Source organism: Oreochromis niloticus, linkage group LG23 (assembly GCF_001858045.2).
Source record: "Oreochromis niloticus isolate F11D_XX linkage group LG23, O_niloticus_UMD_NMBU, whole genome shotgun sequence".
Lineage (NCBI taxonomy): Eukaryota > Metazoa > Chordata > Actinopteri > Cichliformes > Cichlidae > Oreochromis > Oreochromis niloticus.
In genome coordinates this window covers 31,724,119-31,751,090 of record NC_031986.2, presented here as the reverse complement: position 1 = coordinate 31,751,090, position 26,972 = coordinate 31,724,119, and the positions used below count along the sequence as shown (strand labels likewise).

The 26,972-nt window shown below is 39.9% G+C and overlaps 1 protein-coding gene across 1 annotated transcript; it reads left to right on the top strand.

The window, feature by feature from the left end:
* The first annotated feature begins 1,328 nt into the window (after window positions 1-1,328).
* On the top strand, window positions 1,329-17,199 carry lrrc8db (leucine rich repeat containing 8 VRAC subunit Db). Its single transcript, XM_025903282.1, has 4 exons — window positions 1,329-1,489; window positions 4,974-5,116; window positions 7,539-9,782; window positions 12,912-17,199. The coding sequence occupies exons 2-4, from the start codon at window positions 4,979-4,981 to the stop codon at window positions 15,483-15,485; spliced, it is 4,956 nt and encodes a 1,651-aa protein (XP_025759067.1). The 5' UTR covers window positions 1,329-1,489; window positions 4,974-4,978; the 3' UTR covers window positions 15,486-17,199.
* The last annotated feature ends 9,773 nt before the right edge of the window (window positions 17,200-26,972 follow it).

The following is a 26,972-nucleotide window of genomic DNA, read 5'->3' as shown; positions in this document are numbered from 1 at the left end:
TCGATTTCATGTTTTTGTTCTTGGAGTCCACTTGTTACGACCCCAGCTCACTGGGAGGAGGAGAGGAGGAGTGACTTTAAATAACAGAATGAAAAGGGTTAGAGTTAAGTACTTTATTTGGGGTGTTTGTAGGGAGGTGGTGGAGGCGGTGCAGTGCAATGAAATAAAACGGTAAACAACAAAGAGGCATGGGTCAGACTTTTTACTTTAAATCACAGCTGCCCTGATTAACAGCACGTTACCAGGCACCACACCAATGAAACTGGCAGCAGATATAATTCATAAGGAGCAAACAGGTGAGGAAGGCAGGATGAGGGGCATATGCATGCACCACTCAGGAGCATGGGCCTTCACATATTAGTTAGCATAAAAAAACTGTTAAATTATTCAAGGGCAACAGAGTAAAGCAACCGCGGGCTGTTACACGGCTGCATGACTCAGAGTTCCTCAGTTCACCCTGCGCCTGAAAAGAGCTGTTTTAACTCCTCTCACTTTAAGTCTACCGTCCCTTTTAGCCTACGGCATGAATAGCAATTTGGTTCCTGATCTGATGTCCTACAAAGAACCTCCCAAACAAAAAAAAAGAAAGAAAAAAAGAATCAATATGAAACTGCACTTTTAAAGTGAATCTCAAGGCAAATGATGAAACTGCTGCTGCTGTTCAGCTCGATTTTACTGCAACAAGGTTAATTTAAACGTTCGACCTTTTCTCATCAGTCGGGTGGGGGGGGCTCTACAATGGATTTGATGTATTTTTTACTGTTGCCTCAGTTTTGTTGCTATACTTACATTTCAGATGTAAATAAAGTAGAATCAGAAAGTAAAGGTTTTGCATCTTTAAGGATTTTTTTTATACTACTGAGCAGCATTCATTTAATACTTTATGGAGTAAAAAAAACAGCATTTTTTACTGCCAGTCCCATTACTTACATACTTACCATATATTCATTAGAAAGGCCCATGTTAAAACAACATTTTTGATCAATTAAATTTGGCATATTTGCTCTTGCTTGAACAGTTTAATCTTGTTGCTGTAAACACACTTTGTTTGATTGTGATCTGCAATGTAACAAACATCCAACAAAAGACTGATCAAATCAGTTGTGTAAAGAAAAAAAAACTTGATTGCCTGAGACTGATACTCTGAGTGTATACTGATGAGTTTTAATAAAGTAATTTTACTTTTCAGCTGTATTGAAAAGTCAAATAAATGCATACATTTTTAATAAGCTTTAATGTTAGTACTATTGTCATCAATATTAGCAGCCAGCTGCAGTTTCCATGAATTACAAACGTCTGCTGGGGTTTCGTGAGATGTCCACGCCCCTGTGGCTCACAGTATACATGCCTGCATGCTCTGGCAGAGGATCTAGGAAGGTTGGCGGTCAGAGGCAGAGGAGAAAGGCGGCCACGCACATGATGATCGGAGACTTCGTCGCTTGAAACCCGACAACTCAGATCTTCGAGTCCAGCTCCCATCTCAGAAAAGGTAAATATTTACCTTTAACACTGTCAGTGATGTTGAACCGACGCGATAAACGGATTTTCACTGCCCAAACGCGCAGCGGAGCCACAATAACGCAGTTATATTCGGCGGAGCGCCTCTCAAACAAGTTATCCGGTTATCCGTTACTTTATGTCTTGGTTATATAAATAGGGTCTGAATATGCTACAGAGTAATCTGCGTACAGGAAAGTGGACAGCACCGCTGTAAGAAAGCACCACTGAATCGCCACTAAAAACGTTTTAAGGTCGAACTGTAGCTCCTAACAGGATGACTTATATGATTTGTGCGACTGCAAGATGAATCACAGTTCTTCTTACTGTGTGAGCACTTTTCTAGGCGCTTCCGTTTTACATTAAAGTCTAAAGACTTGAAAGTAGCTCCTTAGAAAAGAGAAATCCAATCCCGGGTTTTTTTTTCCTCCCATGTCCTTAATGAGACAGGACTTTTTGTATGCCTGGGGCTGGGTGTGTTCCAAACATGTCTGTTTTTGGATATCTGGGATTCAGGCAAGTTTCCTGTCAGGAAGGGACAAGGATATGGCCTGGTCAGTTCAATTCAATGGCTGACTCATCCAGTACCAAGACAGTATTTTTCCTTTACCTAACACAGAGTGTAGGCAGCCCTTTCAACCCTCCCCTCCCCCCACCCCATTAAACCATGGACACCCCCAGGATCTCAGCTGAGTTGAATTAGTTTAGCCTCGTAAATCCATTTGTTTAGCCTAAACTTTTTTTTAGGACAGCAGTGAAATTCATATTATAAAATTAAGGACCTGCTGCTGGTTTTACACACATTCAGTTTGCTGTTTGCGGGGAACGATTGTGTTTCTGCACACATACATGCAGGTCCATCAGGGGTCTGTTCTTGGTCGATAACTCTTTAACTTTTACATACTCCCAGTTGGTGCTTTCATAAAGAATCCTGATATATTCCATCATACTTACACAGATGATACACAGTTGTACGTTTTACTTTGATGATCTAACCTCTCTTCATAAATTAATGAGCTGAACTGATGACATTAATTGTTGGATGTCTCGAAACTTTTTAGAACTGAACACAGACCAGATGGTAATATTTGCTGGTGGTCCAAAAAAGTCAGACAGAAAATGTGTTCATATTTATCATCCCTTGCTCTGAAATACAGCGAGCAAGTCAGGAATCTGTTTTGGTGAATGGTCTTAGTTTTGACAGTCACTGGAACTGCTTTCTATCACTTTAAAAATATAGATCAAAAGTCAGAAATTTCTTATCTCAAGCTGACTCTGAGAAACTTGTCCGTGCATTCGTATCAAGCCCATTAGACTAGTCTAACACTCTGTTTGCTGGATTATACATTTGTTAGTAGGATGACTTCAGCTTGTTCAGTATCCAGGAACCAGAATCCTTACACGTCCTACTTCAAAGTGACTTTATTGTGGCAAGATGGCAATAAAACAGCAATAAGATGGAATCAGTTTGCTACCAGTTTGGAGTCCAGCCAGAATGCCATGGATCTGAAACAGGAATTCTAAAACTCCTCCACAAATAGCAACATAGTATAAATAAAAGTTTAATATTACGCTGACTCTATTACTTACATGCAATACTTGAGTAAATTTAGCATCTATTAAACTGTCAACATCATAACTTCTTCATGAGTAGAAATGTGGCCAAACCACAGTTTAAAATGTAGCTGCTAGAATTCTTTAAAGAGAAAAAGATGCCATCAACAAAATTCCATTGAGATGGATATCTCAAAACACTGAAACTTACACTTATTTGCATTGTTATTTGGAGCTAAGTGAGAAAAAATCATTTTTGCTGTGTGACTGAACCGACCCTCTAAAGTCAGCCATGGTTTCGTATAAACATCTCCTGAAGAGCTTCTCTCATTCCTTCCTGTTGTTATGATCGTGAAATGGAAGAATCGATATAGACACTCCAGGTGAAAAAACTTAATTGAACTATGAAAAACATGACGTCTCTAAAAGCTTCAGTCTTTTAGCAACATGTTCAAGAATACTTTACGGCTAAACGTATTAATAATGCAAGACAAAGTTTTATTGACCGTAGCTATTTAGTGCCGTGGAGCTGTGTGTGATCAAATGTTGCACTTTATAATCTAACAACTATTTAGATCGTTCAGTCATTTTCCGGTTGTAGAGACATGCTATGCACTATATAGTTCACACTGGAATGTTTTACTACAAAAATCCGTGTGGAGAGTGTTTGTCACACGCCTCTTCAGTTTAAATGACAGTGTAGCCAAGCTACTGCCAGACAGACACTGGAAACAGGATCCTGCAGCTGCAGTACTTTAAAGAAGGTGGCCACATAATGACAGTGTGAGGGACTCTGCTCTTTTTCATGCTACCGGTTTTAACAAAATTAAGCTTTAAATAGCCTGTAAAGAGATTAATAGCTCCAACATCTTGCTGTTGTGTATACAAGCTAAGTGCTGTGATTGGTTATGATCAGTTTTGTTAGTCATCGTGTTGCCAGGTGTGAACCGACTCTGCAAAACCAGTGGGCTTTTTGGACTGAAATTAATGTCCAAACACTTGTCAGAATGAGTAATTTTTATAGTCCTATGTATAGAATGGCTCTTAATAAATTACATTTGAGATGGGTACAGTGTCAGAGTTCCACTTGAGATGAGGTTTGGGCAAAGAGAGAAAGTTCAGAGTTCAAAAGTCATCTATCTGGATTGTGGGAAGTAGGAAAATACGTTTTTGATTCATTGTGAATTTCTGGACCAATACCATACCAGTATGGTCAGTTAACATTGAAAAAAATGTTTTGTCAAAGTAATTTAAAGCATCATTCTGGAAGCACAAAAGAAACTCATCTATATCCAGATACTTTTGTGGTTAATCTTCTTTTAGTGAATGCAGATTGAGACCACAAATTGACCACAAATCAATGAAATTGAATGTTTCAGTCCCTTGATGTGGACCAAGTTTGTAGATTGCATTGATTACCTCACAACGTTGGGCTGCAGTCCACATATTGTGTCCTTTAACAGTTTCTCCACCCTACTTTATGATGACATGACTGCCCAGGCCTGTGGGCTTGGTCCTGGAATATTGTTGAAAGCTTTGATATTTCAAGGTTAAAAAGAAAACAATGGAAAAATGGCTTGATATTTGGTAAAAATGTTTGGGAGCTTGAATGGAACCTAAGAAATGAACATTTTTGGCACCTTTGAAAGGAAAGTTTAAAAACTGCTTTGACTGATAAGCAAAAAGCAGAATACTCAAAAGCCAAATTAAAATGGTTAGCCAAACATTAAAGATGTGACAGAGTTCAAACAACAACAACAAAAGGGATGTAAGATGCATCATGAATGTCAGTGGTGGTGAGTGGCTTTAAAAAGGAATGCCCTGTGAATTTAATAATGTCATTGTTTTCTCTGAGGCTAATACATTTCCCAATTGTACTATCTAAGAGTTATGTGGTGTTCTTTTCCATTGTTTTGTAACAGGCACCATGATTCCTGTGATGGAATTCCGGCAGTTTTCTGAACAACAGACAGCGTTCAGAGTCCTGAAGCCGTGGTGGGATGTGTTCACTGACTATCTGTCTGTAATGATGCTCATGATTGGCGTCTTTGGATGTACTCTTCAGGTCAGTAAGACTGACTCACCATGATGTATTTACTTAAAGAAAGAGACTAATGGAAGTGTAGCTAATACACAGTAACCCACAAGTTTGGATTCAAACATTCTGTTTATGTGATAAGAGAAGTTTTTCTACAGTTTTTTCATTAAATCTAACAATAATTAGACTCAGAGAAGGTCTATACTCTCCCAGATGGCAACATTACTGCTTTGCTTTCTGCTTTGGAACCAGCTCAAAAAAGCGCTAATTATGTGTTTTTACAACCAAGCCTGTGTGAAGCAAGGGAGGCATTCAGCCCATCAGGAGTGTACCAGTGGAAACTTTAACCGCCCAGCCACTTTTAGTAAACAGAAGACTCCTAACTCCTGTGAGGCGCTACTTGACTTCACTCTCTGTGTGAAATGGGGACGTTTTTTGAATGTTGTACAACTCTTTAGTGTAAATCCTGGAAATGATACCAAAACAGTTTAAGAAAAATGTTAACAGGAAATTTATCAAGCTAGAAGCTGCCATTGTTTCCCATTCTCACCATTACAGTGTTTGGACGTGATCTGATTGGTTGTAAATTGAGTGAACAATTCTTTTTGTAGCCAAGTTTAGTTTAGAAGTCAGTCCAAACCATTGTGGGGTTTTATGTAAACGGATTACGCTGTCTGACACAGAAATCTCGTCACTTACTGTATAGTTTGAGTTTTAAAAATTCTGCAGTTCAATCACTCAGTCTTCAGAGACGTTTACTGACTTGACTTTGCATTGCTGTCTGTGATATCTGCAGCGCAACTGCATTCCTTACTATAGTGATAATGTCATTTTGTGTCCGCACTTCTCACTTAAATGGGCTGAGTTTCAAACAGGTAAACAGAGTCCACATAACATCTCCTCCTCAGAGCCCCATTTCCTGTCATTAGCATCTCAGAGTCAAGCAGCTGTTTTTCATTATTTACATTACAAGTAAACACCGAAGGCATTTGTTTTTTACTGATGCCATTTGGTGGATAGCGCTCAGTGTGTTTACATGCAGTCAGGAGAGCAGGTTACATAGAGCACCCAAGTAAAGTTAATGAGAGAATGCTTTATATGCACTGTAATAATGTGGTAACTTTGTGTGGCTTACTGAAATCCATGCACGGCTCTCTCTCAGTGAAAATGTAAGTAACAAGGATAACACATACGTCTCCGACTGACTAAGAACTTTAGGAATGACTAAATGGTAGAAAAACAGAAATCAAAACAGCAGTGTATCTGGGATGTACTGGATTTTTTTGTATCTGTGTCACAGGTGCAGTCAGAAGAGGGCTCTTTAGTGTATTATCTCCTTACAGTGCAAAAGTGTCTGGTTTTTAACAAATAGTTCAACCTTTAGCAGTGAATACTGACTTGTTTTGACTTCCTCATGTTACTCAAGCTAATGGAGTGTGTGTGGTGTTTTAATCAGACATCGATTCCTGTCTAATCAAAGATGGGAAATGCCATAAAGACTTTGCTTCTCTTTTTCTGGAGAAGCAGTGTTTATCCATGCGAACATTCAGACCAGTAACAGCCAGCAAAACATGGAAGATGCAGGGTAGCATTTTGTTATGTCGCGTGATATGGGACATTCAGTTTGAGGAAAAGATCTATGATACTGAAGGCTTATCAGATCTGGGAAGCTATCACAGTGACCATTATGCTCTAAACTACTTAATTGCATAATGTCTCCTGGGTTGAAGCAGTCCATGTTCTAATTCAACACATATTTCATGCAAAAAAATACTGTAATACTTGCATCAGGACAAACATATGATGCTGTCTTAGGATCATATGTCCTTGAGTCGAGGGTTGCCACCACTATTTTATTTCTTGCATAAAATATTTTAACTTTTGAGAAATGTTTTCTTGCTCAGCCATTAAAACTACTGAGTTTAGGTTTGCATTTGTTATAAAAGATCATGGTGTAGGTTACAACAGACCCAATAGGCAGTTTGACAACTGTAGCCACTCTATGATTAATCCTCCATTTCCAGGGTTACCAGTTTTGGCCCTATGGCTGGTTTGCTGAAACCTGCAAGGATATAAATGTCAAAATGTCCTGATTATAAATGTTCTTGTGAATTATTTTCGAGAAAGCAAATTACCCTTGAAACGTAACTGAGAAACAATTTAGTACTTTAAGCTACAAAGGCTTGTTGCTCATTGATTGTACCTGACGGTTGATTGCTAGGGGACATTCTGGTGTTCTAATGGTATTTATCATACGTCAATCAGCAGTGTCCTTTGCTTTCATTGTTAGTTGCTTCAAAGGCTCACCTTTAAGTTAACAAAAGCTTAACTGTGGACCCTTCATTGCATGAAATCTGAAAAACACTCATTTCTGTGTCTGACTGAGCCTTATTATGCATTTCTTCTTTCTAATATATATATATTATATATTTTTTTTATTTCATTTTAGGTAATGCACGATAAAATTATATGCCTTCCTCAGAGAATATCATTGCCTCCAGACAACAGCAGTGAAGTAGAGTTGAAGTCACCATTACATCTGCAGTCCAACACCTCAACTGTACCAACAGGCCTGAAGACCAATCTAGATCTTCAACAGTACAGTTTCATCAACCAAATGTGCTATGAGAATGCCTTGCATTGGTATGCCAAATACTTTCCCTATTTGGTGCTCATGCACACTTTAGTTTTCATGGTGTGTAGCAACTTCTGGTTCAAGTTCCCTGGCTCAAGCTCTAAAATAGAGCATTTTATCTCTATGCTTGGCAAGTGCTTTGACTCTCCCTGGACCACACGAGCTTTGTCGGAAGTGTCTGGAGAAAATCCAGAAGAACAGGATCATAAAAAGGACACCGCTTCTAGGTCTAACATTCCTATGTCTCCGGGGGAAGGCAGCCTCGAGAAGACGCAGTCCCTGCGTTCTATTGCCGAAAAGATTGTTGTTGACCAGCCATCAGCAAGTGTTCTTGATAAAAAAGAGGGTGAACAAGCTAAAGCTCTGTTTGAAAAGGTGAAGAAGTTCCGTTTGCATGTTGAGGAAGGAGATATCCTTTACCTCATGTATGTTTGCCAGACTGTATTCAAGGTGTTTAAATTCCTTTTGATCATTGCTTATAACAGCGCTCTAGTAAATAACGTAAATAATACAGTACATTGCAACGGTATCGAGGAGATCCAGAACATGACAGGCTACAAAGTCTTCGAATGCAATCACACCATGGCTCATCTCTTTTCTAAGTTGTCTTGCTGTTACCTGTTCTTGGTGTCTGTCTATGGATTAACAAGCCTCTACACCTCCTACTGGCTGTTTTACCGCTCACTGAAAGAATACTCATTCGAGTATGTGCGACAGGAAACGGGGATCAGTGACATCCCAGATGTCAAGAATGACTTTGCTTTCATGCTTCACATGATTGACCAGTATGACCCGCTGTATTCCAAACGATTTGCAGTTTTTCTCTCCGAAGTCAGTGAGAACAAACTGAAACAGCTCAGTCTCAACCATGAGTGGACTGCAGAGAAACTGCGTCAGAGACTCCAGACCAACTCCAACAACAAACTTGAACTACAGCTGTTCATGTTCCCTGGTTTACCCGACACTGTCTTTGAACTGACAGAGCTGCAGTCACTCAAGCTGGAACTCATCAACAATGTCACCATCCCTGCCTCAATCTCACAGCTGCAAGATCTTCAGGAGCTGTCTCTTTACCAGTGCTCTTTAAAGTTGCACACAACTGCTACATCTTTCCTCAAAGAGAACCTGAAAGTGCTTCGTGTGAAGTTCGACGATAACAGGGAACTTCCAAACTGGATGTATGGCCTGCGAAATTTAGAGGAGCTCTATCTTACTGGGTCCCTCAGCTCTGATGCCTCCAAGAATATAGTTCTTGAGTCTCTGCGGGAAATGAAGTGTCTCAAAACACTCTCCCTTAAGAGCAGCTTAACCAAGATACCCCAGTCGATTGTGGATGTTTCCAGCCATCTGCAGCAACTCTATTTACACAACGATGGCACTAAGCTAGTAATGCTCAACAACCTGAAAAAGATGACCAATCTAATAGAGCTGGAGCTAGTGCGCTGTGATCTGGAGCGCATTCCGCATGCAGTCTTTAGCCTAACAAGTCTGCAAAAGCTTGACCTGAAAGAGAATAACCTTCGTTCGATAGAGGAGATTGTCAGCTTCCAGCATCTGCGGAAGCTCACTTGCCTCAAACTCTGGTACAACAGCATCATGTATATCCCAGAGCATATCAAAAAACTCGGCAGCTTAGAGCACCTCTACTTCAGCCACAACAAGATTGAGATATTGCCTTCACACCTGTTCTTGTGCAACAAGCTGCGCTACCTGGACCTATCTAACAACGACATCCGTTTCATTCCTCCAGAAATCGGAGTTCTTCAGAGTCTGCAGTACCTTTCTGTCTCTTGTAACAAAATTGAAAATCTACCAGATGAACTGTTCTTTTGCAAAAAGCTGAAAACGCTAAAGCTTGGCAAGAACTCGCTGTCCAAACTCTCGCCAAAAATATCCTATCTAGCTCATCTGACCTACCTGGAGCTCAAAGGCAACCACTTTGAGTTCCTGCCACAGGAGCTTGCTTTCTGTCGCGCTTTGAAGCGCAGTGGCCTTATAGTGGAGGAGACACTGTTTGAAACTCTGCCTTCAGATGTCAGGGATCAAATGAAGGCTGAGTGAGATGCCTTACTGTAGCCGTAGTGCCTGCTGTTTGTTCTGTCTATCAATTCAGAGCATTTGTTTAATATGAAGTCATTGTTATATTTAAGTATTACACAATAGGCTAGAGATATCTTTTTGTTTGTTTGTTTTATTAACGGAAGGAAAATGACATATTCATCTACTGTCACATTGAGTGTGGCTGCTGCAGGGACACTTTATATGGCCACTACTCAGTCTTAAGGAGCGAGTTCAGCATTATGAGAAAGTTTTCTTTTTCTTTCTAAAAGTTTTATGAAAAGTTTTATTTTAGTCGCACATCTGTCTGTTAACCAGTAGTCACTGATACAGCCAGGTCAGCTCTTTCTCCCTGAAGTCTCTGATAAAATAACTCTCTGCTGCCTCTAGCTTTATATACATAAAGTGATATTGATTTTTCTCTTTAATCTGTGGAGAGGGAAGAAGCTTATTTCCCATACTGTTAAAGCCTTTCTTCAAAGCCTATTTCCAGTCACTGCGTCATGACATAACTTGATCACTGAATGTAAATCTTCACATTCATGACCACACATTTATGTGTAGGCCAGTAGCTTTAGGCTGTACTGTATATATTTACATCTAAGAGACTGTTACTTCACATGGATCACAGAAAAAGAGGAAAGTACTTATGAAATATACATAGAATCTAGAAACTTAGAATGAAACTAGAATGAAACAGTTCTCTATTGTAGGAAGCTGTCATTTTAAAGTGCATTAAAAACCTGAAGGATGATGTCACACTGGTCTTTGTCTTTGTCTCCTAAGTGTGAGCAAAAAATATGCAGCGTAAGAAATATGCATTTTCATGAACAGTATTTTTATGTCATTGACCAATAAAATTTGAGTTTTTAAAAAAAATGTCATTTGGAATTTCTAAATGTCAGAATATTGCAAATAAAATGCAATACAATTTTGATTCTATTGGTTTACTGACCAGTGATGCAAAATCTAAAGCGTCTAAAAGAGGGAACAGCACAAAGGACAATGTCCTGTATTCGACTGTGTTGTGGGATAAAACATCACCTGCTGGCTGTTGAGGATTAATAACTGTAAAGAAGATTATTATTGGAAGTGCACAGGGCCTCAGATAAAAAACAATGTAGTTGGTATGAAGTGTCTACAAAATAATTTACATGGTTATCTGGGAAAAATATTTAAGCCCAAAAAGGCATTTTTTAAAAAGTTATGTTATTTGATTCAGCAATTGTGAAAATGCTTTGCATCTACAAAAAAGGAAAATGAAAGAAATCTTCTCTCACAGTTATCACTTGTTATTCAGTAATTACAAGCTCATGAAATCTGTAACTCATAAACTGTAAGATGTAATTCCAAGATGTGGTCACGTTTTTTCCTTTTGGTGAATGAAATGTGCCTTTGTAAACAAAGGGGGCTTGGTTGCAGCTGTCAGTAAAAGATTTTTTTATTAATTAAAAGGGGAAATGCAGTGTAATAAAAAAGGGCTCGCATGTTCCCGTTTGAAAGTGAAGGCTGACAATCAGAAAATTGTTTTCTTGCACTCTCTACTAAACCAGCCGAGCTTCAGTTTTAAATGTGGCGTTTGCACTTTTGCCACGGTCCCTAACTTCAGTGGGTCATCCTGCACTTTGCTGTCAATTGAAACAAGGGCTTCAAAACGCTCTGTGCCGTCGTATCAGATCCTGATGTGGGACAGAAAACATGCGCAATATTAGGGAAGATTTGCGCATGAAAAATGCACAGTTTCACGGACCTGGTGCAAAGTCCTGAGGTGGTCCGGCCCCGGTGAACGAGCATATCAACCAAAAACGGTGTTCACCTCCAGCAGCTGCTGCTGCCGTGCCGGCTGTATCGCCCAGTCAGAGGCAGAGGACCGGACCATCTGAAGCCGAGTAGGGGTAGTCAGATAAGCTGCTTACAGCTCTGCCGGCAGGCCCACGGTTGAACTAGTGCGAAGAATGGACGGATTCATCTCATCAGGGAAACATGGCAAGTGAGAAGAGGCGTTGTTCGGTACTGCTGGCATCCGCAAAACCGGATCAGACTCCCTGAAGGTGAGTATGTGGCTGTTTTAGTGTAAATCATCTAAGGTCTTTAAATGTACCCGCAGTGCGTTGGCTCAATAACGTTAGCAGGCTATATGGCGTTATGAAATTTAGTGGAGCTGGACAGAGAATTAAACCTGCACAGAGTGTACTGTTTTAATGTGAAAGTGATTTTCTGCAGCCGAAGACAGATTTTTTTGTGCTGCGTTTAAAGGCGTCACGTACATCCCCCACCTCTTGTTTTGAGTGCATGGATGCGTCTTGCTGCTGGAGCCGGTCTCAGCCTGCTCTGCAGCCCCATGGAAAACAGTGACCTTCATGCTTTACACACAACAGATTTATTCGCAGGGGTAAACAATTATATTTAGTTTTTTTTCTTTAAATAGCAACACCGAAGCAGCTGTTTGTATCATGTGTTTTCATTGCTCAAACAGTATTCAGCATGTTAAGGCTCTCTAGAGCCACTATGACAGTGTCACGAAAGTGCAGAGAAAACCAGGAACAGAAAAGAGACGCAATAGATGCTTAGGATTTACAGCTGCTCTGCAGACTGCACCATTTGTTTTGCACACTGACATCTCATATCATGTCTCAGTTCAAGTGCGGGCTCCTCTCTAAAGCTACAATCCCAAGAGGCTGTCCTCTCTGAGTCTGCTCTAAATGTTCCTGAGAAATGTAGCTGTAGCTGAAATTTGAGACAGGGATACTAGCTGTGCATTTTTTCACTAAACCCCTAATGGATCCAGCTTTACGAGAATAAATGTGATTGCAGTGGAGTCATTTTAATGTAAGTGAAAAAAAAAGGGAGGATTAATGGTAAGAAGGTTGCACTTGGACATGTTAAACTGCAATTGTCCATTATAGCGTGACATCTACAACATTGTCACCTCCTCAATTTCTTCATTTTTTAAGTCAGGGAAGGCTTTTACAGAGTACCACTGGGATGAGAATATCTGTAAACAGCTTACAAGGTAGTTCTAAGACTCCTTCATGTGTGGGTTTATTATGGACCGAGACATTATGCGAAAACAATTCAGTACAAAAACATCAACTGTGATATAATCCTATGCACATTTTCTTACTAAAGTTGTTTTCTGTTGCAGGAATGTTCACGCTCACAGAAGTAGCCTCCCTGAATGACATCCAGCCAACTTACAGAATACTGAAGCCATGGTGGGATGTCTTCATGGATTATCTTGGTATTGTCATGTTGATGTTGGCCATATTTTCTGGAACCATGCAGTTAACTAAGGACCAAGTGGTTTGTCTTCCCATTCTGGAGCAAACTCCAGAGGGGTCCGGGGGTTTCTTGGAACCTGAAGCGCCAGAGCCAACCAATGGCTTTTGGAACAAAGAGAGTGCCATTGGGGAGCAAGCTGCTCCTCTCATGGCTAAAAGGCCTCCCGACAGCGTCACGCCTACCATTCACTTCACACAACCAGCTACCATCGGACAGCCCTATCCTACAGGCGTCAGGACCAAGCTGGATTTTCAGCAGTATGTTTTTGTCAACCAGATGTGCTACCATGTCGCCCTACCTTGGTATTCAAAATATTTCCCATACCTTGCTCTAATTCACACTATTGTGTTGATGGTCAGTAGCAACTTCTGGTTCAAATACCCCAAAACAAGCTCAAAAGTAGAACATTTTGTTTCCATACTGGGAAAGTGTTTTGAATCACCTTGGACTACCAAAGCTCTGTCTGAGACTGCGTGCGAGGATTCGTCAGAGAACAAGCAGAGGCTGGCCGGGGCCTCCTCTCTCCTGAAACATCTGTCCACAAGTAGCGAGGAGGGGAGTCCGAACCAGTCCGCTCCGGTGCTGACTAAATCTGGGGTTACCTTTTCTGCTGAAAAGCTTGTGAGTGAAATTCCCTCCATGACTATACTGGACAAGAAAGATGGCGAGCAAGCGAAGGCCCTGTTTGAGAAAGTTCGGAAATTCCGTGCTCATGTTGAAGACAGTGATTTGATTTATAGACTCTATGCCATACAGACAGTTATCAAAACTGTGAAATTTATTTTGATCCTGTGCTACACAATGACGTTTGTTGCTTATATAGATTTTGACCATGTGTGTGAGCCTGAAATAAAGCATTTGACTGGATATACCAAGTTCCATTGTACACATAACATGGCATTTATGTTAAACAAGCTCCTTGTTAGTTATATTGCTCTCATATGCGTTTATGGCGTGATCTGCATATACACACTGTTCTGGCTTTTTCGGCGACCACTCAAGGAGTATTCCTTTGAAAAAGTCAGAGAGGAGAGCAGCTTCAGTGACATTCCTGACGTTAAAAATGACTTTGCATTCCTCCTCCACATGGTTGATCAATACGACCAGCTGTATTCAAAGCGTTTTGGGGTTTTTCTCTCTGAGGTGAGTGAGAATAAACTTCGGGAAATCAGCCTGAACCATGAATGGACATTTGACAAGTTGCGCCAGCATGTAACGCGCAATCCTCAAGATAAGTCGGAACTTCATCTTTTCATGCTGTCTGGAGTTCCTGATGCTGTGTTTGATCTCACTGACTTGGAAATTCTGAAACTAGAATTAATCCCAGAAGCCAAAATAACAGCGAAGATCTCACAAATGATAAACCTCCAGGAGCTGCACTTCTACCACTGTCCTGCCAAAGTTGAGCAGACCGCTTTCATTTTCCTTCGTGATCACCTCCGATGCCTTCATGTCAAATTCACAGATGTTGCAGAGATTCCTAGCTGGGTATACATGTTGAAAAATTTAAGGGAACTCTACTTGGTGGGTAACCTGAACTCTGAAAACAACAAACTGATTGGACTTGAGTCCCTACGAGATCTCAGGCACCTGAAGATTCTGCACCTTAAAAGCAACCTCACAAAGATCCCTACAAACATAACCGACCTGTCACCACATCTGTTAAAGCTGGTTATTCATAATGATGGTACAAAGCTCTTAGTGCTGAACAGTTTGAAGAAAATGATGAACCTTGCAGAACTGGAACTGCATAACTGTGAACTGGAACGAATCCCTCATGCCATCTTCAGTTTGAACAACCTTCAGGAACTTGATCTCAAATCCAACAACATTCGCACCATTGAAGAGGTCATCAGCTTTCAGCACCTGAAAAGACTAACGTGTCTCAAACTTTGGCACAATAAGATCATCACTATTCCACTGTCAATCAGCCATGTTAAAAACCTGGAGTCGCTCTATCTCTCACACAACAAGCTGGAATCTCTACCTTCACCATTATTCACACTTCTCAAGTTGCGGCACCTCGATGTTAGCCATAATTCTATAGTGGTAATCCCACCAGAGGTGGGCTTTCTCCAGAACCTCCTATATTTTGCCATTGCAGGGAACAAAGTCGAGGCACTCCCCAAGCAACTGTTCAAATGCACCAAACTAAGGACTTTATGCCTTGGCCACAACTGTATCTCCTCTGTTCCAGAGAAAATTGGCCAACTTTCTCAGCTCACACATCTGGAATTGAAGGGAAACTGTCTGGATCGTCTCCCAGCTCAGCTCGGTCAGTGTTCCCTCCTTCGCAGGAGCTGCCTGATTGTGGAGGATCATCTCTTTGACTCACTTCCAATTGAAGTAAAAGAGAGCATCAATCAGGAAACCAGTGTTTCTTTTGCTAATGGATGTAAATGTTTAAGTGATGGACGGTAGTTACATCCTATATGACATCAAATGTCGGCCATTTTCTCTCAAATCTTTGTTTTTTAAGTGCATCACTGCTAGAAAAAAGCTGACTAGAGTGCACATGTTGGTCTCTTAGGGTTGTACACAGTAAACATAGTATAGCAAATACAGGGTTGGTACCACTGGAAATGTCATGGCTTGTGTCTTGTCTTGATTTCTTTCCTTTTTCCTTTTAGTTTTAGTTATTGTAAATGCATAGCAGCACCTCAAACACCTTATACTTCTTACCATAGTATTCACAAACATCTATAGTAGATTAATGGGAAACTATATGTTATTGAAAGTGTACCCCTTTATTGGGGTGACTTAATTTGTTTTTTTGTTTGTTTTGTTTTTTCAGATTAACTTTACGATGAGTATTTTGTGTAAAGAGTGAGATGAAAAGGATTGATGCCTGCATGCATCTCCAGCCATATCTGACAATGAAGTATAAAACTGCAACCTGGAGATGATTAGCTTAGTTTAGCTTAGCTTCGCAAAAAGATTGGAAAAATGGGGAAACAGCTACAATCCGTGAACTGACCATGAAATTAAATTCATGCATATTTAAAGTTAAATAAGTAGCATACAGTATTCATCTTGTTTGTTGAACAAAATCAAGTGGTTTCTCCGCATTTTTAGTCTTTAATATTGAGCTCAGCTAACTGTAGCTCTATATTTAGCATGAATACATTCTATCAATCTTTTCATGTAACTCTCACAAAAAAAGTATTATTTCTCAAAATGGCAGCACTTTAATCAGATAACGTTCATTTCTTTGTTTTTGTGTGTGCCTTATTTATTTTCTGTTGTTTTTGCTGTTTTCTCTTTTAACAAACATTTTACATTTAATACTTAAAGTTAACAGAAGCATCTCTTTCCAGAAACAATGTTGTCATTTTCCTGGATAATAAACAGAGCTCACTGGTTTTACTGTTTTTATCAAGCACTTTATCTCTACTTTCAAATGGAATCTGTACGAGAGAGATAACAGGGTGCCGTTTATGGGAAGCGGTATCGCTTTTTGGATTTTTTTTTAAATGCATTTCAGTTACAATTACAGAGATGTGCTTAAAACTACAAAACCAAAGCTATCATGGAGACTGTAAATGAGGATGTGATTTGAATCCTTCAAAAATCTCAACTTCATCTATATTGTTATTGTAAACATTTCAAAACTGTTAGTGTCAGGAACCTCACTTCTCATGCACAACAAGCTGGAGTCTTGACCTTCACTGTTATTCACCCTCCTCATGTACTACCACTAACCAATAAACCACAGTTAACTGTATACTCTCATTAACCGATTCCACCTTCTTTAGGCTTATCATGCATTTTGAAGATGTACACCTATATGTTGAAATTTCCATTAACCTCTTTTGCTACTGCTTCAGTTTTTAATTATCTTTTTTTTTCTTTTTTAATGAATAGACACCATAATCCTTTCAGCCAAATCACAAAGATGCTTTGTTTAATTATTATTTTTACTTTAGCTGTTATGTCTAGTTATGTTGTACTGTTCTGATCAGTATATTTCTCATGTATTTTTTGTGTATTTACATTGTGTTTTCTGTGTTTTTCTGCACAGCACTTTGTAAACCTGTTTCTAAAATGCGCTATGATATATAATAAAGGAATGCTACACAGTTATTATTGCTATTATGAAATGCTAGAAATTATAATAAAATTGCACTGAAATACTTTTAAGCACAAAAATGTGGAATTATTCTGTATATTTGTGTTGTGAAAGCCTTGATGTCTCATATCTCACTGTTCTTTTTGTTTGGTTGTTTGTTTTTTTTAAACATATTTTCTTTGCTTAGCCAGAACAGGTTTTTCTCCTCATCCAGCAGTAAGAAAACTGCTGACATGTTGTTTTACCTGCACACACCTGGGCTACATGAAAAAATGCAACAGTCACTTTTTACCTGACAGCCTTCTACTTTTTAGTATTGCCTATGTACTACATTCATCACCAGTTTATTGCAGGGTCAACACAGAAAGATTCACACACATTCAAATTCATACCTACAGACCATTTAGAATGAGCATTTAACCTAATAGATGGATGGTTTTGGACTGTGGGAGGAAGCTGAGCCGGAGAGGATTCATAACAGGAACATGCCAAAGCTATCCAGGATGAAATGAATGGAATAGATCTATCTATCTATCTGTAATATTTAATTTGGTGTCAAACGTGGTACACTTCAAACTAGTGAAACATTGTAAATGTGGAAGACTATCTGAAACTAAATACATTTCTTGTGTAGTGTTGACCCCTTGTGGAAATAATTTGTTCCTACATGTGTTTTTGTTTTCTAAGTAGTATTTACTACATTGGGTATGTTTTCAAACATCCACCTTATCTTGTTATTCTAAGATATTTATCGGACAGTAATGTGGACCAGTTAAATTAAACTGTAGCGATTTGCACTTAATTTACTAATAAATAACTAAAACTGTGTAATTTATCATTTCTAAATTGTGTAACTGGGAGGCACTGGTAGGGCCAGCAAGTTTTGGGCCCCCCTTAGTGGCGCCCCTGATTAAGAGGGTTAAAAACAAACTTTTTAGAAGTCATCATACAATATTTTCCTGGTTCAGTCCAGTTGAAATTAAATAGGATTGTAGGTGGTCCAGCTACATGAGTTCAGCATCTCTGTTAAACAGACCTTCTTATATCACAGAACTATATCATGTCACACTGCGATGACAAAGCACCATGCCCATTATATTACATTATATTAATATGTAGTTATATTTTATATATGTTATATATTTAAGTTTTATTATTACTGACACTCAGCTTGTCTTTCTAGAGCACCAATAAGGCAGGAGTCTCATGTTTAAGGCATACAAAATAAAGTGCAGAATTTTTACTTTCTACTTATGATGTGCAACTTGTGTCAGTTCCATAAAGTCATAAAGACAAGGCAATGCTGCACGGTAGTACATGGAATGTAACTCCAAAAATATAGCCTCCTACAATTTAACTAAAAATATAAAAAACCTTCAGATGGGGAAGCATCTCATTGTGGATATATGTTGATATATGAAGGTTTATTTAAACTACAGCTGGCTCGACACCCCCTTTTCATGTCTGTTGGTACTGATATCACAACCTTGAACATCTGTAAATGCAAATACACAGTCAACAACACTGTTTTCCCTCCCTTAAAGAGCTAAGCTCTTAATAATACATCTGTGTAGACACAAGTATAGACTGTGAAAAATAGAAATAAACATGATTGCATCGTTTGGGTCTGAAAAGTGATAGCAATGTGAAAGTGCCCTAAACAAACGTTCTTTCTAATGACCAACACGGGCTGACTGTACGGTAAAGTTAATAGTATCCTGATGAGTTTATGGTCACAGTCACTAGTTTCAACTCTTACTCAATCCAGCATTATTTTTAATTTGTAAATTATGATTCCCGACATGGTAAAGCAGGGTAAGGTTTAGTGCAGGCCTATGACCATGCAGTGGGGCCCTCAATCCACCTCTTACTAATCACACCTGACTTTAAAACATAATGATAGAGATACTCTCTTTGAGGCTTCAAGTAATCAGAAAATCTCTGTGGGTAACATCCAGCTTTTATGTATGATTTACGAGTTAGACATCTGTGCTCCAAGCATCATTTATATACAGTGCTTGAGACGCAGCTTTCATTAGTGGATTCAAAGTTTATTTGATTATCTTTGATTACCCTGATCTTTATTTGATTATACTGTTTTACTTCTGATATCCAAACTTGTAATTTTGTCATGTAAAGGACTGATACCAATATCAGTATTAATATCGATACCAGTGTGGAGCATTGTATCACTAATCAAAACTGATTGAAACGGAAAACAACACAGGTTCTTGCTGAAAGCTGGTCACTGTCCCAGTTAATACCTTTACTAACTGGTGACACTGTTTAACAGCATGCTCTTGAATAATATAATATAGATATAATATAGATAGTAAATCACTAAGCGGTTATTACATGATGACGAAGGGGCGTTTTGTTTTTCTTGCATTTGTCATATATGTATTATACAACATTCTTTACAAAAAGTTCCTGAAAGTTTGATGCCATAACAGTTTGGTAATTATGTATAAGGTTAATGCATTTATTTAACTAAACCAATAGCAGGTAAATTAACACATTTAATTTACCCAGGTTTAATTTAACCAGGTCCTAATTTGGATTCAGGAAACAGAAGGCATCGGCTGCTTCTAATGATGTGGCGCAATGAGTTTTTTTTCTGTGTTTATACCACATTCTGCATTCAATCATTAGTTATTATTCATTCCTTGCTCGCTACCACAGTTTGTCTTTTGTCCTGTCTTACTCGCCTCATCCTCAACCGATTACGGCACATGGCCGCCCCTTCCTGAGCCTGGTTCTGCTGGAGTTTTCTTCCTGTTAAAATTGAGTTTTTCCTTTCCACTGTCACCAAGTGCTTGCTCATAGGGGGTTTTCTGAATGTTGGGGTTCTCTCTGTATTATTGTAGGGCATTTTCCTTACAATATAAAGGTCCTTGGGGTGACTTTTGTTGTGATTTGGGATTTAACTGTTTCTTGGTGTGCTCGTCTACTTATTATGTTATGAAGCGTTCACTCACTGTGAGGTCCCTATGATGCATATACTAAAAACATATAAATGTATGTAAATAATGTATAATAAACATGTTATTACAATCTATTATGTGTTTTATATTCGAATTTTTATTTTAACATCAGAGTTTCAGTTTACCATTATGTTCTTTTTTGAAGCAGCATCATTATGGTGATTTTATGGTTCATTCTGCATGTTTTTCACCACTAGAGGGCGATCTGTTTTTATCCTGGCATTCTTACAGATCATGTTCTGCTAAGCATGCACACATGCAAACAAACACACTCACACACGAATACAGATTTACATAGAGGGCGGGCAACATCATCAGAGCAGACTTGAAGGCGACCATTGTGCCATTTGGATCCTCAGCTCTGGGCTGGGAGGGGTAAACATATGTCAAGATAACTCTGAGCACAGCAGCAGAGAGAGGATGCATGACTTTAAGTCGGCCTGACACCCGGGTTGTTATAAGTCTGCCATCAGGTGGATGGAGAAAACACATGGCCTACAGTCCCGCCTTCATTACTTCCTTGGGATCAAGCAATGGCCTTAGTACTCGTCACAAACACTTAGCGTGCACTTTGCTCCTTACAGGACTGCACTGCCAGCCATATTTGTATGAAGTGGTCATCACGGGACATAGCCATGCTTCATCCTGGGGACAGAGCTAACATGATGTCAATTTAAAAGGTTGACTGGCTCCTCAATCTGTGCATCTCCGTCTTGCACGGAGCATAGAGTTTGACACGTCAGCCGAGGAGACAAGTTATTGCTTTAACGACCTGCTATGCATTCTGGGCTTCCTGGTTTGATGCATGCTGCCTGGTTTGTCCTTGGCAGACAACATATTCTCAGCAATAGCAGGTGTTTATTGAGGATAATAAGCACCAGTGTAACAGCAAGATAAATTCATTTGAATTTGGGTTGTTATGTCATTTTCCTGGTGGTATTTCTGGTAATAAGACACGAGGATCTATTTGGTCCAACTGGGGCTGTGCTGTGAGTTTTGGATGTGAATGTGGCCTGCTCCTTGTCTGATAGCCCGAGGAAAGCGGCAGATCTTCAGCGACAGCACTTTGTGAGCACTTGCACAGCTGATGAGCCGTAATTATGCTTTAATTATTTCTGTGGGGCATTATTCTCTCCCAACATGAATGCACCCCTCCATCCCCCCTCCTCCCTGCAAATTAAGACATTCAGTATATTGAAAACATTTGGTGATGAAACTCTCTCCAGTGAAGTCCACTAATTACTGCACAGCCACATGTCAGCACCCATAGAAGGCAGCTTTGATGTCTACTGCCCAGGATGATAATCAAGAGCACATATCGCATGTGATTGGCTGTAATTGGAACAAGTTGTTTTAAAAAAAGGGGGCACTGCATGACTTTGACGGCTGTTTTGCACAGCCACTGCTCAGACTCTAACCCCCCGCCTCCCCCCATCATGTGCCCACGGGGTGAGGAAGCCTTGTCACTTATTAAGGAGGCTGTTGCCATAAAGTGACAGATGTCCTGATGTGATCTGTCTGCATCTTTGGCCTCCATCTGTCTTGTTAGTACACATAGTTAAGGATGGTGTGAGGAGAGAGCTGTTGTTCTTTCATATATGTTAAATGTATTGGATGCTCTGTTTCTGGGAGCAGAAACCAGCTCCCCTGGCAATCCCTCGACAACAATCTCTCAGCTCTTCTTTTCCACCTCTTGTTTTTCCAAGGTTTGTCTGCCTCCTCCACCAATTCTGGAGGCCCTGATGTTCAGGGTTCAGTGTCACTGAACCATCTCCAAATCTCCATTTTTGCTCTGCTTTGCTCCCTGCTTGGCAGAGAAAGATTAGGGGCTCGGGTCCTGGGGTGCGCATCCCACCCTCACTCTCGTCCTCACACCCTCCTCCTCCTCACCCATCCTTGGAGATTCAAATCCTTTTAGCTTCTTCCTCAGGTAAAATTGCCAAGGACCTTGTGAGCCCTGGGTTCCCCTGGAGGTAAAATCTATAATGGAGTTTTGATATGAGCAAGAACAGCCTTGAAAATGGACTTCTTTAACTAGCTAGCTGCCTCGCAGAAGGTCAACAGTACTCCAGGTGGACACAACATGCCACAACTGTGTTAGAAAAAGGCAGAACAAAGGAACAGTTTTACTCCAAAGAAAGTGACCCGTAGACACTGTTGTAAATAAAAACATTCAAAGTGTTGCTTTTGTCATTTTCTCAAAGCAAATTATTCAGCATCAGTTATACATAGTTATACATAGAAACCTCTTTGTGGGGAAAATAATCTCTTATTCAGTTTAATATTAATCATAGATTAGTGCCTGCTTGACATAAAAATTTAAGTGAAGTGCAGATGACTGCAACAGAATTAAACTGTCAAGGAATAATTGCTTCCATTTGACCAGTAATCCTTTCTTTTCTACTTTCACTCAAAGATAGAGGGCACCACAAGCTCACTTTTTGAAAGCCTGCTAGTCAGACGTAACACAGAGAATCTGAAGTGCTTTGTGTACCTAAAGGTTAGTGTCTATTTTAATTTTGTAATAGCCCCTTAACCCTTAAGCCAGACTTAGGTTACAATAAAGAAATGTAGTCTGAATGAAATGGTTGTGTAAACTGAAAAAGAAACAGGTTTAATTGTACTAATGCTACTATTAATGCTACTACTAATATAGTAATAGGGGTCAGGTTTAGGATAGAATCTGTTTTGAATGAAATCTATAACAACAAAATAGCTTTGGCGAATGTGGAAATAAGATATCTGCAATTTATATATTTTAGAAAATATCTTTATTGACAGAATTATGTTGCATGAACGATACATGCTGCAGCATTTACAGCCTAGGCTAGCTTTCAGTGCTCACTCCTGGATTAGCTTTTAAATTACATGAACACAAATTATATACTGGACAATATCAAAGGACAAAATGCATCTGAATCAGCACAAGTTCAGTTCACGTAGTTGAAACAATGTGGCAGCTCTATTTTTGATTAAGATAGTTAAACGGCATGACAAAACAGCTCTGTTATGAGCTTTAAAAAATACTATTATTACTAATAACACAATAGAAAGTGGGAGAAGTCATGATAAAAAATGGGTGTATGGCATGACAAAAATCATGATTACAATCATAATACTAACCCTGGTTAAGAACTAAAATTTCTTCTAGTTGGGGGTGAAACAGGTACTGGGCATGAAAAAATACCTCTACTGAGACATCACTTGTCAGATTTAGGGATATGTTAGAGAGTCTAGGACAAGGTTCAAGAATAATTCGGCACTGGATAAAATAGCTGCATGACACGACAGGAACCATGTGTCAATTAATGATAGCAACAATAGGGGTGAGGGTGTAGGCTGGGGTTTGGAAATATTCTGTTTTAGGATGAGATAGTAACATGACATGACAACCGATATGATGAAAAACCGATACCAAAGTAGGATTCAGGATATATTTTGGATTTATTTAAATAGATACGCATCATTGCAGGTATGCAACCATAGTTGGCACCATTATTTTGGGGGGTAGAAATGGGCACAGGGCATGAAACAGTGGGAATAAGTGGTTAAGGTCTGAAATATCCTACATTTGATGACTAATATCCATGGCATGGTGAAATAATGAATTTGTGATAATGAAAATGTCAGATAGTTAATTATGGAAGAAACAGCTACTTTGCATTAGATATTTACACATCATGTGCTGAAATAATAAATTATTGCAATTTATTTGGGGTTAGTCTTGAAAAGATATGAAAACATAGAATGTTTTTTTAAAAATACCTCACTGACATGAGAGACAGGTAGCAATTAATAACAACACTAACAATAAGCAGTCATAATTTGCTGTAGCAGCAGTTACAGTAGCAGTAATAATGGAAGTAATAGACTGCTAGAAGAGTGACAGAGTTTGAGAATTAGAAATTTCACACAAATACGCCTCATTACCACTTTATTGATGTACCCTCTGCTGACTTTCAATTATTCATCAGCCACTCAAAAAACTGTTTGCTCTGCCTCAATTTATGCTCCGTATCAAAACAGAAATCACATCCCTGCTGCAGCCGTAATCTTAGTTAATCAGCATCATTTAATGCACTTAGCAGCAGCAGTTCAGATTCAAATGAAACACTTGTGCAAAAGCAATCGCCGTCTGCCCTAGTTCTCATCGATGGTGGGTTTGTCAAAATGATGCAATTGGTCATTACCTCACATCAGACGCCTTGGAGACATAATTCAGCCTGACAGTTGGATTCTAGCTTTGACAGCCTCAAACTTGTTGAGTTTTCTCTAAATACTTGCCACTGCAATGAGTTAAACATCCCCCGGAGGCACCGCGGAGTTTTCCTTTTGAACAAACACCCGAGGGACGCCAAGCTGGGACTGCACAAGGAACTGGAGGTCTTACGGAGAGGGCTGTTTGGGTTTATCTAATGGTACAATGGGTAATTTCTTCTGCCACTGCAGAGGGAGGGGGGGAAAAGAGGGATGAAAAGAGAAAAGGGAGTATGTTTAAGAGAGAATCTTTATCTGGGCTTAATTTCCCATGCTCTAGCAGAGTGGAGGATTTTTTTGCTGTACAGATCTCTTTTGTCAGATCCTACCTACCCATGGAAGACCCAGGGGCACTCTAAGAACATACGCATCACCTAGATTTGCCTTCCAGCCCACTTTTCTCCAGCGATTGCACCCTCTCCCCGCTGGCTTCTTTGTGTAGAAGAGACGAGTGAGCATTTTGGAAATCAAATCTCAGTTTGTCGGAGTAAAACTGGAGCAGACTTCAATTTGAATAGATTTATTTCTACATAACTGTTCTGAGCACATGCATGCACGAAGCCTTCTTTTTATGCATTCTGCCTGGTTGTGATGCAAAATGAGGCTGAACGGGAGGCACTGAGAGAGAGATGTCGAGTACAGAACCTCGGCTGTACCGCTGAGAATCCCTCCAGAATGGAACCATCTACTTAAACGCAATGATTGATTAAGCAGTACTTCAATTACGTGGTGAAATGGGGTTCTTTACCTCCCTGCTAACATTGTTATAGCTTATTTGTTTTCATGCGGTCAAAATCTCATCCTGAGAGGCCTGAGCCCTCGAACAAAGTGCGGCTGGTCTCTGAAGGCCGAGCCACTTTGCAAGAGAGAATTCAGACAGGTACAATAGTCATCATTGTCAAAAAGGGAGTGCACAACACTGCTGGGACAAAGGAAGGTGCTGGTGAAAACACGAGGTGAGTGGAACAGGCTGAGGTAGAGAGAGAAGGGGGAGCAGGGGGGAAAGCAGAGGGAGGGATGCGAGGTTGAAGAGAGTCCCAAAGCACCCTGCCAGTGATGACCAGAGTGTCCATCAGCGAGGTCTCACGGGTGCCCACTGAAACAGCAGCGCTGGCAGAACTAGAAAACACCCACCCTGGGAAAGTGCTTTTTCTCCCGCCAGACGCTGAGTGATGGATTGGGCCGGCCGGTGCACACAATGCATTTGTGAAGAGAAATAGAGAGGAGGGGGCGTGGGGATGCAGGCAAGGTCTGTCAGAAAAACACTTCCACTTTACTCCTAGAATGCACTAAAATATTTAAGAGTTCGATATTTATTTCATTATTCCACACATCGGATGTGAGAATGGACATACACACAAATGGAAGTGTGCAACAAAAGGTTTAAAGTCACATGCTCGACTGTACGCTGACGTGACCGCAGTAAAGACAAAGACAAAAATGAATATGAATAAACAAGTTTACCGTGTTTTCGCACAGCAAAATGGCAAAATTAAACACTACGATTAAACACTTTGAATGGCATCTGAGGGCCTTAGGAAGTTGGGAGTAGATTTCCGCAGTGGCCACGTTGAGTTTTTCTTCCTGGATGATGGAAATGCTTCTGTTGAGAGTTACGCACCAACCACACCTGCCAACCTCCAGAGTCAACAGTATTGATTAAACCTCTGCATCCTCTCAAATCCATCCCCATTTCCTTTGAAGGCGAAAATCATCCTTGATATCTGCCAACAGCTTACTTACTTAGGGATTTCTTCCTTTCCATCTAGGTTGTATTAATTAATGCATGCTTTTCTTAAATTAGCCCTCTGAGGAGCTATAACTCAAATTCCTGTATTTATGGAAGTAATAGGTTGAAAAAAAAATGGCTAAACTGAAATAATTATGCAGTCCAACACTTTGCTTTGAGAATAAACTGAGAGAAACCTGATGAAATATGAATGTGCATTGGGTGCAAAGATAGTTAAATATTTACAATCCTGTGTTAGTCCACAACCCCAGTAAAAATGCTAGTCAACTGCAATAATTGCCTTACTGCAAAACTTTGAGCTTGATTCATGCATTCAGAGTGTTATACAAGTTCAGAATGCTTTCCTTTAAAAAAAATATGTACACCCATTAAAAATATATATTTTTCAAACTGCTGGTACACCCCATACAATCCCGTATATCTTACATTTTTCTGTTTAATGTAATCAGACAGGTAGTTGCATTTTAAGCAGGAGCCCATATTGCAGTTAAGAAAGGGCGCAGTGCAGTAAGATGGTGAGGGAGCCCCCTGAGGGACTGATCTTATATCAGGAGTCTGTATATTTCCATGCTAAAGAGGCTATTCAAACCCACCAATGCTTGAATTATTAAAGACACTGTATGTTTTTCAAAGCCTTGATTTAGCTTTTTAAGGGGTGGGATATGTGCCGCGTTGCTAGTGCTGTGGTCAGGGTTTGTGGATGGCAGGGAGTGGAGGGAGGACTGGAGCGGGGGGTGGGGGGGCTATCAGGAACTAAATTGTTTCTGTTTTCACTCCTCCCACTGCTGGACTCGTCTGCTAAAATGGCCTTTTACTTTCTAAGCATGCTTTTACTGCCTTTGAAGAGT

What these genes read in the sequence shown, in the direction of transcription:
- lrrc8db (XM_025903282.1), top strand. Translation starts at nt 4,979, where the DNA reads ATGATTCCTGTGATGGAATTCCGGCAGTTTTCTGAACAACAGACAGCG. An exon ending in TCTTTGGATGTACTCTTCAG is followed by an intron (nt 5,117 to 7,538) that starts GTCAGTAAGACT and finishes ATTTCATTTTAG; the next exon opens with GTAATGCACGATAAAATTAT. An exon ending in GGGATCAAATGAAGGCTGAG is followed by an intron (nt 9,783 to 12,911) that starts TGAGATGCCTTA and finishes TTCTTACTAAAG; the next exon opens with TTGTTTTCTGTTGCAGGAAT.